Genomic DNA, 16,189 nt, shown 5'->3' on the forward strand with positions numbered 1-16,189 from the left:
AGTTGCAACCAAAAGTTGAGTACAAGTCGACAGTCCCGCCAGCCCAATTATGATGCGACTGCCACCATGGTGGTCGCAATGTCTATCTTTTGTATTGCAGCAGGCGCTGCAAGCTGCAGCCCACGCCTCAATACAAAACATGGACATCCTACATATCCCTGCACTACGTTACAGGCACCATGCGGTGCCTGCTACATGGTGCAGGAATATGCAGGGGGGCCAGGGAGTGAGGAGGGTCTGCTACAGACCCCCAATGTCCCTTTCCGCAAGACTTTTTATGGCGGGTTCACCACCATGAATGGGCTGGCGGAAAGGAACATTGTATTACCTACGGCGGTGCCTGCCGGGCACCACAACCATTGTAGGTATTAATTCTCCTCTGACGGATCAACGGGCTCCTTGAGCCCGTCGGATCCATGGCGGTCGTTCTCTCCAACTGCCATACATCCACCCACCATCATTATGAGGCAGGCGGGAATCCTGATTCCGATGGCGGTGGGACCCCCGTCATCGTAATCAGGCCTTAAGTTATTGTTTATAATTCTAGATACAGTCATTTGCTAGAGACTGTGCTCTATTGTGTTTGATTCACCTCCTGTTTGCTGAAATTAAATTTGATTAAGTTATAAATGTCATCTTTTAAGTGTACGCACCTCAGAGAAGTGAAGTTGTGGTCGATAACAAATGTTGTTGCTGTTCTTTAACAACTATACAAGAAATGATTTTAAAGCACAATCACCTGTTTACTCGTTTTCTCGATGTATTCTCAACTGTAGGTGGATAAGATTTGAACTTAGGTCACCCCACCCTCATAGAACACACTGATAAAAAAAAAGAAGATGATCCCGTATCAGATCTCTCTTTGTAAAAAAGTAAAACTGTTTATTCCAGAAAGCGACCATGTCTTCCAGCAAGGGACTACAGAACGCTGTCCATGTCCTCTCACTCTCACATTTATCTGCATGGTGGTAATACTCTAAGCCCTCCCAAACTTAACAGGGGCATTCCTTATGGCATTCCTACATGTCACAGCACGTTTTTAGCACCTGAAGAAATATGATCACATCACCCCCATCCTGATGGAAATCCATTGGCTTTCCTGGGTGGGCTGCATTATCTTCAAAACCATCTGCATCACTTACAAAGTCATCACTCCAAGCACTCCATTCACTTTCAGACGAGCTCACCATCTATGGGAGTTCTTGGTATACATGTAGCTAGCACACCATGAGACTGCAGACTAAGAAGTGTAAAAAAGAAAAACAACAAGGTAGCAGGCCGTTTCCATCTGTGTATCTAGGATCTGGAAAATACCCAACCGCCTCAAAACTGCAGTAATTTAAGAAAGAGTTGAAGATGCACCACTTTGAAGAACACTACAGCACAATAATGCATTAACAGTCTAAAAAGCAGCTAATTCTCCTATCATGCATTGACATTTTGCTTGCCTTGGTACAACTGCCTTTAGGTTAGGTTCCTACCAAAGAAATACCACATACATATATTATGTCTTGACATTTTTCAAACCATAATAAAATATGTAAAACTAAAATAAAACGTATACTAAACACAAGCTGATCTGCAGGATGTATATGATGTTCTCCACTACGTAACCACCACTGTATATGGTCAAAAAGTTATAAATTTACCAAAACTGTCAAATGAAGTTCATTGTCAAAGGTCCGGCCTTAAATACAGTAAAAGGTTTTCTAAACTGTTAGTAAGACACAGAAGACAGGCACCACGGGGCCAGCAGAAGTGGCAGGTACAACACAGACAGTGGCATTGCAAGATTCCCTCAACTACAAAACAGCTATAGCTTGCGCAGCAATGTGTCAAACTCCCCATAAACATAGAGAATAGGCACCGTATGATCAGCAGGAGTCCACATTTCAATCGCATGCAAATAACAGGTGAAGTAGGGTAGCAGCAGCAGTGCACATTTTACGAACACGTCAGGCACAGTAAGTACAGGCAGTAGCACTACAAAACTCTCTCATGCATAGGTCATATATTCATAAAGCACAGTCAGCAGCAGAGCATGTTCCAGTTTTGCTCATAACATACAGTCCTGGCAGGACTAATGAAAAACTTCCCGGATCTGCACACAATACACCACTAACTGTGGAAATGGCACTTCCATTACACAACCCAGGTTTAGCACATGGAGCAACAGTACAGGGTTCCCTCACACACAGAGCATCGACAGAGAAAAGAAGCAACAGTACAACCTACAAACACTAGGTAGAGAACACACACACATTGCAGTAGTGCTCAATGGATCCCTCTCCAGGAAACTGCCTCAACCAGGAGTAAATAGATTTATGAAATGGAGAGAAAAGAGATCTTAGGCTCCTTTTTCTTGATCAGAGAACAGGCTCCAGGCGCAAACACCCTGTACGAGTCGCCAGCTCTAGGCCCTCTGTTCAGATTGTGCCGCCTCCCTAAACCCAGCACTGGCCACCACAATGAGGCCAATGGGCATGTGTGTTTAGATTATTGGTTCTTATGTTTGGTGATGACTTCATTATTAGTGTTCAGACCATGAATGGACTGCAAAGACTGTAGAGCAACCTCCACATTTACAATAAGGATAACTACTTGATTGTAAACCTAAAGAAAACCAAAATACCAAACTTTGGAAATAAAAACTATAGCTTTAAGTAAAGGATAGGGCCTCTATTTTGGAGGCAGTGTTGAGTTAATGTTATTTAGGCATACATATGGCAAATACTTTTGTCTTGGCATACTTGACTCACCTGATTCCAAATTAAAGTTGCAGCAAATGCACAATATTCAAACATGATTAATGTAAAACATGGGAGCCTTTCTGTTACACCTCTTTTAATTGCAATGACTGGTAAACTCAAGATCATTATATTCCTGTGTGGTCTACCAATGTATAAAAGCATATAGACACCAAAGAATGCCCAGCTTGGACTACACTGCTCAATTTATGAAAATCTACTCCACAAGAGCTGCTCAGATAAGAACTGGGACTGCTAGCCATGAGTAAATCAGTAAATAATATGATCAAATGTCTAAGAGAGAAACAGTCTCAGACTGAGTGCTCGTGTGCCAAATTTAAGAAACATATAGAAACTTGAAATACACAGTGAATTTATTTTGATTTTTATATAATCTCTACATGCATAGTGCACTTTCTGATGAGCCGTTCACAAAAAGGATGGTTCAAATGTAAGTAACGCATAGAATTATCCAGTAAAGGACTAGAATTTGCATTGTTTGTGTTATTTGAAGAGTTAAAGTGAGTTAGCCTCAAGCTGGGATACCAGCAGCTTACAAAACTATTTTGAACTTCCTCTTTCGCCCACATCTTTTTATGGTTATTTGAGGTTTAGTTTTCCGTCCTTGATCTATTAGCTAAAACCTTCAGTTAGGGTTCATTGGGGAATGTGAAAAGTAAGTAATGTAGAATATGCAACTAGGAAGAAGAATCAGGCAAACACATAGGTATCTGCCCTAGGTTATATAATATCAGGTGCCAATATTAAAGGTGTGCACTGAAATTACACTATATAAAATGGACTAGTGAACAGTTAAATTCTAGACATAGTCAAGTGTAATCAATACTGTGCCTAGTCTGATTCTTAGATATTTCATTAAGCTGGCTACATGAAAGGGCCAGTGTTTAATGAACTATTATCAACACATAATGTAATACCTGTCTGGATCAGGGGGTTGCCGTTCTAACTATTTGAAGTATATTTATTGTTGTTTGTATTCAATATATTCTTTGTATCGACAATTGAAAAACGCCTTATAATTATGTATATTGGGCATCTACTATTCATTATTTGTTTCAATGTAGTTTTTTGTATCTAATAAGCAATACATATAAACTGAAATGCCCCTCCTAAAGGTAGCACACAGGCCAAACTACACCTCGTCAGCTCAAGTAAGGCTAGAGTTTGGCTTACTACAACAATCTTTGTCCAGGCATGGTGCTTACATCATCTGCTGGAACAAGATCAGATCCTCCACCCCAAATACCTTAAAACAACTTCTATGGCAAGAATTCCAGCAGAGGGATACCTCTCCCGCAAGAAACTACCTACAGGAATCTCTGGAAACTGTTAGGCGCTCCGACCTTTGGAATACACAGTTTCATCATTCAACCTTCAAGAAACTAGTTTGGAAGTCCGTAAAACAACTCTCACTGGCGGGGGACAAGGCTACCTTCGCAGCCAGATCCCACGCCTGGATGACCCTAAACACTTATAAAATGCTTGCACCTCAACAATATTTCAATCAGGGCTGTACCAAATCCCTAAAAATGAAATTTCTTAGGCATCTACTGGGCCTCCTCCCATGTGCCCACAAACTCCCACCCTGGCGGAGGGCACCGACTCAAACTTCTTGCAGCTTGTGTGACACCGGAACAGGAGACATTCTGCACTTAATCTGTACCCGCAAGGATTTACTGCAAGAAAGGATACAGCTGTTAAAGGCACCCTTCAAACAGAGAGGCATTCGCTCTAGGAGGCAAGCAGTGCTGGCAGGCTTTGATCCGGGGGCCACACAATTGAACTGCAGAGTGGTAAAAGTTCTCATGCTGGCAGAACAAAAAATTCCACAAGCTTCCGACTGCAGAGGCAGTCAGGCTAACAGATGAAGACGCACAGGAACTCCATTGCATAGTGTGCATAGGCAAAGAACTCGGCATTAGGCCCTCTTGCAGAGACTCCTATTTTTAAACGACGTCACGTTTGTAACTTCATCAAAGCAAATAACCGGATTTCAGGAACCTCTCAAAAGGAAAATCACCACGCACATAACATCATTAAAGTAACATCTCAAACGGTTCTAAAACCCACACGTGGCAATTTGACAAATAAACTCAATCTAAATAATAGCTGAAGCCTGATTGACTCCATAGTATATCATGTCGGGGATGCAAACTGAAAGACCTTCTCTCTTCTTCCTACTCCCTTTCTCTCTTCTCCCTTTCTCTATTGTACTTGAACTGTGAGCACCTAGCAAACGACCTGGCATCAGGCTGAATGGAACGATGGCGGTGCCTGTTGCACTACATTGTGTGTATCAAGCTGAGTGCGAAGAAACTGACTCATAATCTTATAATCTTTTTTAAGTACACCGTAGCAATAAGAAAAGAGCGTTTTAAGATGTACCAAATCTTATTTGCTCGACACCTGCCAGGTGCTATCACCAGACATGTATGCACTTTATTATTGGTTTTATCGGTGTGCATCAATGGTTTTATTGATTGTTTTAATGCACTGCAATGGTTTTTAGTAACTATGCAAATAAATAATCTGAAAATGAACTGAAATGTACTGTGCTCTGTGTCTCTTCTCTTACCAATGAGAGTTAGATGCATGCACAACTGCAATGAGTGACCAAGCCATTTTGGGCCACATATGTAGCTGTAGCATCATTTACTGCCTCAAAACAATAGTCTATCATCTACAGACCCTCTCATTCCAACATGGACAGATACTGACTTCCATAAAGTATTATCCCTATGCTTTGCTAAAACCAACCAGCAATAGAATAGGCATGTGTGCAAACAATAAACACTCTTTTCGAAGAGAAGAGGTTTGTGAAGCTTTCTTTAGAATCCTGCTCTATGGACTATCTTCTTTTTAACACCAATGTCATAATTTCCAACCTAGCAGAGCTCAAATGTAAATATAGAACTAATAATAGACAGATCACATGCATAAAGGGATGTTCATGTGTCATTGACTTCAGGGCTTGTCACCAGCAGCCAGTTCATACAATAGCTGCTTCCATCACACTACTGAAATAATTAACATCAGAACATTTACAGTTAAAAAGATATATTTTTTTTAAAATGTGAATCGCTATTAGGTAATGTTTGGGAATCACAATTTATTTTGCGATTCCTACATGCATAAGGAATTGCAATTCTTTTAAAATCGCTATTTAGGAATCGCAATTCCTTATGTTGATGCACGTGGCCCATAATCATTAATATTTCTGTATTTGAACTTGCAGGTAACAGCAGATTTGAATCCTTTCCATGATGGTCTTTAAATGTCACTTTCATTGATTTCGAGAAGAAAACGAATCCCCATCAGGAGAAAATACAATTAAACAAAGACCCCTGTTTATGCTGGATTATCTAAATCTAAATTTAATTATTAAAGACGCAATCAAATATTGCTAAGAATATGGCAACTACTGGGAAGGCTGCCATGGCATGAATAATAAGGAGACAGCAAAAATTAGGATACTGAGAATATGTTTGATGTGGTATACCTGATAAAGGAAATGTCCCGGCATATGCTGACAGGCAGATAGATCATTTTTAAATGGCATAAGTTCTGAGGTGAGGCTCGAATAAAGAGACTGGTTCAAAACTGGCTAAAAGAAACACTTCAGAGTGTAGTGGCTGTAAAATGTGTGAGATAAGTAGCAAAGATCAGTGCGCTCAATGAGGTTTGCTGATTTTTAACACTCAAAGGCAAAACTGAGCCTCATTTCAAAGATCACAGTGTGCACAATGAGGTTTGCTGCTTTTCAACACACTCAAAGGATGCACTCAGAGCCTCATTACAAGGTTCCAGTTAACTCTGCCCCAGTGATAACATCTCATTGGATTTAAAAGGACACTCGTAACGAGAAAATTAATGAGGGGAAAAAACGGTGTGAGGTGGTAATAGTAAAAAACAGAACAAGTAAAACTGACAAAGGTGTGGAAAGAGGCCAGAAGGATGGCAGATGAGATTAGATGGGGATAGCTTTGGGTGATGTCACAATAATGCAAAGCCACATATCTACTAAATATGATGAGCATTGAAAGATAAAACAAATACAAGCACCTACTGGTGCTCGCACAGTACAAATTCACAGCTCTGCAAGTGAAGACATTTTACTACTTAACAATGTTCATTAAAATGGCACACCATGTATACGCCTCATGCATATTTTACTGTATTTATTGATTACATTAAAGAAACTAAGGGTACAGTGACCTGCTGAGTTTTTTGGTTTGAGGCACTGAATGGAGGTGCGTTGTGTCTTTGGATGGAGCAGAAGGAGAAGTATTGGCTCCAGGATCCGTGCCACATCATTCAGTGAGAGAGCCCGTATGAGCCAGCCCTGTGCTGCTGCGCCAATCGCACCGTCTGAACAATTCAAGCTGTCCAGGACCACAAACAATGACCTGCGAACATCAATGACAAGAATAAACACAACATATAGAACTTCCAATGTTTTGTCAGTCAGAACCATGGCCCTCAAACAGAGTTGGGTAGTAAATCCCTTGCTTTCTGACAAAAGTGCTGACTCTAGTTTAGAACCCACTAATGGATTTCTGTCCAGTATAAGCCTAGTATGGCGGAGATAATTCCACTGGGGATCTCTCCTCTGAAGTTACCACTTCTCCCAGAAATCGACAAATGTTTTCCATTATCACCAAAATCTAAATCAGAATGTGTGTCTAAAATCTAAACATCCCCTCGTTTATTCTTGAGGTATGCGTCAATAAATCCCTTAGAGAATCAAATGTGGAAATCAGGTTTATTCTTCACCTAATAAAACATCATTTTAAGCGGGCATATTCTTAAAACCTTTTAGACTAATGTGTAATACTCAATGATGCAAAATGTTCAATTGGGTGAGCAAAGAAGGACCCGGATTAAAATATTCAGAATCTATGTTTTCTAGCAGGCACCAATGATTGCTGAGTATTACTGGCTTGATTTTTCATCGACATAAGAATGGGTTGGAGGAAGGAAAACTGGTCCAACAAGAGCGCAATAGGAGGGGGGTTTGTCATTGCTGAGAACATCTGTAGAGTTAAGTAAAAAATAATGTCAATTCCTTTTTATAGCACTTCCAAATCTATGTCAAATTCAATAAGGAGGAAGTGTTATAATGAATGTGACACAATGCTACATACATCTCCATTCATTTGTTCACGGTGTGTAGAAGAGATTTTTTTCACATGGAAATATTCTCCATGTTAAATAAAGAGGAAAATAAACATTTATTAGCATATTTATGCTAACGCTCTGAGTACGGAATTTCGGTTCCACAGGCAATTTGAGGTCTATGATTATGGCTTTCAGGTATATTCTAAATAAACTAAAAAAAGTTACAGTTTTCCACTCATTATGCCTGTAACTAGTGTGAATCACAACAAAGGAGTGGAAATATATGTCACTGTCACTACAAATGCATGAAATTACAGATTTTGTTATGATTCAGGCACGCCAGATCCTTACAAACCAATAAATTATTTGAAATAAGAAGCAAGTAGGTAAGAGATAAATTTTACCTGTCAAATGAACGGTTATGGGATGAAACTCTGCTCCCTTGAATTTCTCTAGTCAAGTGCCATATGACAGAGAATCTGAAAAGTGCTTCCAGCCTTGTCCCCTTTTTCAAAACAAAAAACGAACACCTCTTAAATATGAAGGTGATCTGCATCTTTTATTTTACTAGGTCAAATGTAAACCATTATAAATTCGTTTATATTGTTAAACAAGCTTCTTTTTTTCATTACAAACATTTTTTTTACTGTTATTATTATTCAGGGACACAGAAAAAAATAGCAGAAGAGAATTTACAAGCAATGCAGAAGTGAGCACCTTCAACTGTCAGAAACCGAAAAGTACAAGCCAAGCCTAAATATAAAAGGCAGACATTGACTTTGTTGCTAAGATGAGGCAATGTGGATTCAGACTGCATGTGCAGTTTGGGAGAGTTCTGCAGTCATTCACCTATGATACAGTAGGCTCAGAGAGCTTTTAAATAGGTATCTGGGCATTGAATCGCAAGGTGGTTTAAAGTGCTGCAGAAATAGATCCAGTTTGACCCAAAGTCTTTTCAGTGTTTTTTGATGGCTGCAGGCATTATCAATAACATTATCAGCGCCTCTCATAAAACTGACACACGGCCCAGCAAGTGCGCATAGAGAGTCCTTTGACATTTTTCCTTTCTGAGAGGATAGTTTATAAAGCACACTGCCAAAAGCAGACAGTGGGAGTAGTATGTAAGAGCAATTACCAAGTACTCTAATAGTATATGAATGCAAAGGGCTGCCCAAAACTAACTTGAATACCCTTCCAAAATGGGCGGACATGTCTGTAGGTCAAACCTCTGTATTCTCTCAGTTCTTCCACATAGTTCCACAATTAATCGAATCTCAATATGCCCAGTGTGTGTAATCTGTGTGGATTCCACACATCTTTAAGTATTGAACAAAATCTACATTGCATCAATGTAGGTTTACTATTAGAGATGTGAGGCAGCCTCCATATTCTGTGCTATGGTCTTCTAGTGCTCAGGGTCAGGTCAGAGGACAGTCATAGTAAGTTCTGCTTGTTTCTGTTTTAAGGTTAAGTCTCAGAGATATAGAAGCATATTATCTGCAAAAAGTGAAGTGTCATGCTCGAGGTCCTGCAGTGGGATGCCTCTGCTGCACTCCTCTGTCCTAACTATACTAGTGAAGGATTCCATCGCCAATGTACACAGCATAGGCAATGAAAGGGCACTCTTGTTGGGTTCCTTTCAAGGCAGTAAAGGATGCAGATATGCATTGGCCTGTTCGGACTCTTGCCTTTGCATCGGCCTATAGTAATATGACCCATTTGTCCCACCCTTCCCGTAGATCCATGTGTCTCATCACATCGCATAGGTAGTTCCACTGTATGGTGTTGAATGCCTTTTGTAGGCCGATAAACAGTATCACCGCATCTGAGAATAAGCCCTGTGGTGTTTTCTCGAGAACCATAAAGAGTCTCATAATGTTTAGTGACGTGTTTCCATTAGGGATGAAACCATTCTGGTCGTTATCCACTAGGGTTTGTAGATAGAGATAGGGGTGATCTACCAGTATTTTACTAATAATTTTATAGTTCAAATTCGGCATGGAGAGAGGCCTGTATGAGGACACATCAAGGGTATCTGCACCAGGAAAGGAGACCATAAGTGCTCCCCTAGTTGTGGCTGGTACAAAGCCTCTCTGTAGCGCCCCCCACTAAATTCCGCTACTTGCTGCATAATTGTGCCCAGTAGTTTGTTCCGTGCCAGGTCCTTGAATGCCACTTTAATTTCAGCCTCAGTTAGGAGCCCGCCTAACACTGTTTTAGCATTGTCAGGTAAGCGCAGCAATAATACTCTATACAAGAATGCCTCAATGTTCTCCTCTGTGGCCATCCTTGTTGGCTACACAATTCCTCATAGTGTTGCACAAATTCCTGATGTACATCAAGCTACGTGTGTGCCACCACTTCAATCCGAGTTCTGAATTTAGTAATGGGTGCACCCTTATTCTCCAACTGTATTATCCAAATCACCCCCCTGCCTGCCCTGCCCGCATGCATGAATCGATGTTATGTACTGCTAATATGCAAGAGTGCACAGACACTCCAAGACGGTTGAATGTTTTTCTCTCTCCTTAAGGAGCCCAACAGTTCAGCGGGACTACAGGTAAGTCTCCTTCTAGTTGGTGGATACTCCCTTCCAGAGTGGCAGGCTCTTTCTCCTGCGGTTCTTTAACTCCTATGATTTGGCTCAAGCAATGCACTAATATGGGCCATGGTGCAGATATTAGCAAAAGAAATGCTCTCTTTCCTCGGGGTCCTCCAACGTTTTTCTGAACATAGGGTACTGTAAGAACTGTATCGACAATCGCCACTTACCCATTGTGTTAAAACACATGGAAAAATAACAGAGAGGAACCACCCCTGCACTTGGTGCTTCAACTAATCTGTTCTTTTTCTGATAGAACTAAGGCGGTAAAGCAGAGCTACAGAGCACTACTACAGCAGTTGAAGTGCTCACTAACTGAACTCAGGGCCAAGTGGGACGACGATGTGGGCAGAGTGCTAAATGAAGCCATTCGGGGACGAATTCTCTCAACGGCTCCCCAAATATCCCGAAACTTGAGGTTTAAATGTATTCATTTTAATTTCTTACATGGGACTTTGCCCATCCCAGAACGTATAAACAAATATTTCCTATTTACCGGGGCTGAGTGTCCCTGTTGTGTGCTAGCAAATAAGAAGTTTTACTACACGACGTGGGACTGTCAACAAATGAAGGAATATTGGACACTGGTCACACAGTTAGCTAATCAGGCAACAGGTAGGAACATTGAGTGCACCATCGAAACATGGCTGCTAGATGCATTGCCACCCCCGAACGAGAGTAAGACGACTAGCAGGTTTACAGATTTGGCCTTCGTTCATGGCAGATAGCAATGAACTGGAAGGGGCGAGTAGTGCCATCTATACTCAAATGGTGCAATGAGGTACGGAGCTGGGCAGAATATGAGAGAGTGTGGACCTGCAGTAAGGGCCCACTCCCATGTTCCCTGGCCCCTTTTTTTCGCCCCGGTTGCTTTTCAGGTAACGTTTATAATGTGATTCTTGAGAGGAACATAGTTGGCTGCTTGATAGAATGTTGCCCTGTCCCTCCTCTCCCCTTCCTGTGTATTTCCTCCTCCCGTCCTTCCCAACAGAGGACAATCATAAACTCCATGGTATAGTGTATTGAGTAGTTAGACTGACTCCCACATATGATATTGGATATGGTATTAGTTATTAGATGTTTTTTTCCTTTTCTTTTTTACTCCCCCCCCCTCCTTTCTATTCTTTTCTTTCTTTTCTGTGATGCATAAGGTTTAAATCCTTAGTGAATTCACTGAGGTGGTCTTTATCCTTCACCGAGAAGATTAAGGTACAGTTCAAGATATATACAGGAATAATAAATAGCTCTGAATGCTTAAAAGGGATTACTATCATGGTGGAATACAGTAGCTCTGCGTTTGCTTATGGCTTCCCACGCACCAGATTGCAAACAGTAATGTTTCCTTTGGCACTGGAATGTTCGCCATTCTCTTTATTATTGTGTGGTATATTTTTGAAGGAAAATAATACAAACTATGTAAAAAAAAAAAAATGGGGCAGATCTCCGGCTTCATCTCACCATTAATAACAGGGGATGCGGTCTGAGAGTGTGTGTCACTCCCCATTGGTGACTTTCACTTACTATGTGGAAGCACATCAGCTTGTCTAGACGGAAACGTAAGTCATAAGCTGGGGAATAAAACACATTCCCTACGCCTCACGTTTCTAAGTCTCCAAATGTCCCCAAGAAGCCAATTCTCTACCCACGTGGTGAGCTTCTTTGCTAATTTAATCATGAACAAATTCCAGGAATGGAACACTCTAATTCCATGTCTGCCACACAGTTGTAGACTCCCCGTTCTCCCAAGAATCCAGGGAGTCTGGGCCCCCGCAGAGAGGGATGGTGTTAAGGAAGCCAAAATGAAATCTGTTCCATGTATGGGGTATAAACAAAGCTCAGTGTCAACCATAGTTTCATCTAACTTCCCGTGCACTATCACATATCTGCCCTCCTTATTGATATGTACGGTATCTGAGTAATATAAGATTCCCGCTCCTATCCATATTTGGGAAACCTTGACATAGGAGGAAAAACTTGTGGTGTACAGCTGGCCTCTCCACTGTCTCTTGAATTTAAATATTTCTTGGCTCACCAGGAGTGCTTCTTGGAGAAATGCCACATACACCCAGTCTCTAAAAGTATGCTAGAACTTTGTGGCTTAAAGTCAAAATTCACATTCCCTGCACATGCCACATGAGAAATGAGTATTTGTTTACGTGTTATGCCATGTTAAACGTGTAAAGTCGTATTTCGTTTGAAAGGGGAGTAGGCCATTCACACAAAAGTGGTGCTTCAGTCATCTACCTGAAACATGGTCAAGCTATCCATTACCTTCTCATCATTAGACACAGTGGGGCCACCTGTGCAGCGGATTCTGAGCCAAGCTAATGATAAAGAAATAAACCCAACTCCCACACCCGAGGTTAGAATGGCAATAGCCATCCATACAATAAACCAAACTTCGAAAGAGAATCCAGTTTGGGCTCCCATGTTTACCTAAGATATAAGAGCGATGGGCGATAGTGTCTGTGATGTACATTTCTTCTTCTCCCGCTAACCACACAGCCCAGTCTAAATCCATGTGTGAAAGCCCTACCGGTACTTTTAGTATTCCAGTTTATGGCAAATTTACACCTGTCCCTATCCATCCTTGCAGAGCTTCTCTGCATAGCACCTGCATATTGGTAAAATAATCACAAGACGTCTGCAGTCCTGGGTGGCAGTTGTGGCCGTTTTTGAGTCTTCCCCAGTAAAGTGTCTGAGTCAATCACAGCCGTCTTTTCCACTCACTCTGGAAGGCCCACCACTCTGATATTATTTAGCCTATTCTGGTCCTCAGCATCGCTGGCTCACTGATCCAGTAAATATACTCTGTTGGTGAGGGCCGACATTTGTTTCTGCAGGGTGTCCACCATAGGGTGCACGTCTCCTAGAACCTCTTCAAGGTGTCTGACTTTATCTGCTAGGTTCCTGTGGTCATCTCACAATATGCCACGGTCAAGGGAAACTTGTTAATTTTGGCCTCTAAGGCCACCCTGAAGGAGCCGATGAGAGCCATGTGTTACCCTGAGATATAACTGCAGCAGGACCCTCCTCCAGACCACCCTTATTAGGATATCTTAAGGCACTCCTCATCCTGTGCATCACCAAACGTACAAGTTACTTACCTTCGGTAACGATATATCTGGTAGAGGCGATTCTAGCCACAGATTCCTTAACTTAGAATTATCCCCAGGCGTGAGACTGGACCCGGAAAACTTTCTTGCCCAGCATCTCTGCGCGCCGGGGGGCTGGTACCTCGTGACTCCGCCCCGACGTCTTCCGCGGACAAAAGGTGAGGAACAGCACTAGTTGGCACCCAAGCGCCAGGAGGCTACAACAGGAAAGCCAAAGCAGGGAAAGAGCAGAGAACCTCTGAGGAGCAACTGTGTAAGCCAAGGCGATAGCACTAGTTAGCACCAAAGCACCAGAAGGCCACAGCAGGAAAGCCACAGCAGGGAACCACCATGGAAGCCAAGGCGACAGCCAGTCTGGAGGCACAAGCATGGTAAAGCGCCGTAAGAGAAAGAGAGAGACACAGCAAAGGGCCACAAGCCCGGAACAGAGGAGCAACAGCAATCCACCTCCCCTGACTAAACAGTCAAGGAGGGCCAGAGCCCCTGAAAAGAGCAGGAGTACAAAGAACAGGCAAACGAACACCCAACGTAGAAGACCACAGGGGGACCAGCAATTCTAGCAACAAGGAGAAAAAGAGCAAAAGCAGGCCCCCACACTGGAGAGAAAACAGCTGGAGGAGGGTGGGGGAAGGGGGAGCCCGACCGGAGAGAACAAAGAGGACACCACAGAAGACAAGTTACCCAGAGGGAGGCGAACACAGAAAACCACACTGAGCGTCCTCGCAGAACGGGGAGGAAGGGCGGGTCGTGAAGGAATCTGCAGCTAGAATCATCTCTACCAGATACATCGTTACTGAAGGTAAGTAACTTGTACATCTGATAGAGACTACTAGCCGCAGATTCCTTAACGTAGAATAGATATCCTAGCCATACCCAGAGGGAAGGATGGCCTACCAGGAGAGACCCAGGGCTCCAGTAGGGGACATGGCACAAGGACAAGAAGGAAAAGGCCAGGAAATCCTAAGCCCAACCAAGGGAGAACTGCCCAACACCCCAGATGGGCAGACAGCGCCCTAAAAGCCTCAAGGAACACAAGGACCACCTCAAACCCAGAGAGAAGAGGTAGAACCAGAGGCAGGGCCCACTGTAAGAAGCACATATACAGAAATAGAAAAGAGCTGAACACACCTCGGCCGCAAGCTGCGGACAAGGCCACAACGGCTCCACCGCCCACAGTACAGGCGGAAGAAGAAACCACCGGTGCACAAAGCGCCAGCGGAACCAGAGGCAGGGGCACAAGGGAACACATCAAGACCACAACGGTGGAGTAGAACAAGCAGGCCTGCATGGGCATGCGCCGCCAGCAGCAGGCAACACCATGGAACAGTGCACCCAGGACAAGCAGACGCCAACCGAAGGCAGAGGCCACAGAGAGCCAGGACACACCCCAAAGGAGGGGACGGGCCAGAAACACACACACACTGACCCACGAAAGAAGGCGGGGAGGGGGAAAAACCCCAGCAGAAAAGAAAGAGAGAGAGAGACGGAGGACGGTACCAAGCCGGCCACCAGAACACAGATGCGAAGGAAAGCCAGACCCTCTGGAGCACCATACAGAGGACCAAGCCAAAACACAGGACAGAAGTGCGGAACTGACACAACACGATGCCGCAGACAGCAGGCCAAACCGGCCTAGTGACGTAGATCCAAGGAGAAGGACAGACTGAGCGCAAGCTGCCCCAAGACAGTCGGCAAGAAGATCGCACCTGTGACATATCAGGACGCCACGGAGAGCAAGGAGCCCGAAAGGGACGACCATACCTCCCCAGCACAAGACAGAGCTATGTAATAGCTACAAGTACCCCAGATAGGGTAGGTTACATCCCAGGAAACATGGGAACATCTCTTAGGAAAATATTTCCGCAGCAGAGGACAAATAGAAGACCTGTAGAGAAATCCGCAGACGGCTTACCAATCAGCCAATAAAGATGACATGGAAGGCCTAATCTCAGGGCTTCCGGGCTTACCAACAGCCAAAATCACAAGTCAAAAAAGGGCCGGACCTGCAGCCAACAGCACCAAAGGGCCAACAAAAGAACCCTAAAGGCACACCAACCACACAGAACACACAACCGGGGCAATTCGTCACTAGGAACCAGGAAACAACGGGAGAACACCTCCCAGAACACAGACCGGTATCCAGGTCACTGAGGAGGAGGAGGAGGAGGAGGACGACGAAGCCCCGCAAGGAACCTCTAAATAACAGAATCCGCAGGGGCGTGAAACAAAAGAGCGCCATTGAAGTGAAGGGCAACAAGCCGCTCCCTAACGTTCTCAGGGAGAACACTATCCTTCAGCCAAGCATGGCGATGGAGGGCCACAGAAGAAGCCATGGTGCGACCAAGCACCTCTGAAACATCCAGAGCCGAGCGAAGAATAAACGCCGCCAGCTCCCTGCCATCCAACACATGGTGCCGCAGATCAGCGCATGCACCCTCCTGAGAAGCGGAAGACAGAAGGGACTCCGCCGAATCCCACAAGCAAGAAGTGGCTCTGGCCAAGACACAACGCGTGTTAAGTGCCCGCAAGGCAGTCCTAGAGGAGGCAAAGATGTTGCGCCCCCAAGAATCCAACCACCGGGTCTC

General features: G+C 43.6%; 1 protein-coding gene across 3 annotated transcripts in view; it reads right to left on the reverse strand.

The window, feature by feature from the left end:
* DOP1B (DOP1 leucine zipper like protein B) overlaps positions 1-16,189 on the reverse strand; it is a 687,459-nt gene that overhangs the window by 283,713 nt on the left and 387,557 nt on the right. For all 3 annotated transcript variants that reach the window (XM_085621292.1, XM_085621294.1, XM_085621293.1), the window contains 2 exons: positions 8,291-8,391; positions 6,984-7,174 (listed from right to left, as the gene is read on the reverse strand). In XM_085621292.1, the coding sequence (XP_085477418.1) occupies positions 6,984-7,174; positions 8,291-8,391 (292 nt within the window). The remainder of the gene's footprint in view (positions 1-6,983; positions 7,175-8,290; positions 8,392-16,189) is intronic.

Source organism: Triturus cristatus, chromosome 8 (genome assembly GCF_964204655.1).
Source record: "Triturus cristatus chromosome 8, aTriCri1.1, whole genome shotgun sequence".
Classification (NCBI taxonomy): domain Eukaryota; kingdom Metazoa; phylum Chordata; class Amphibia; order Caudata; family Salamandridae; genus Triturus; species Triturus cristatus.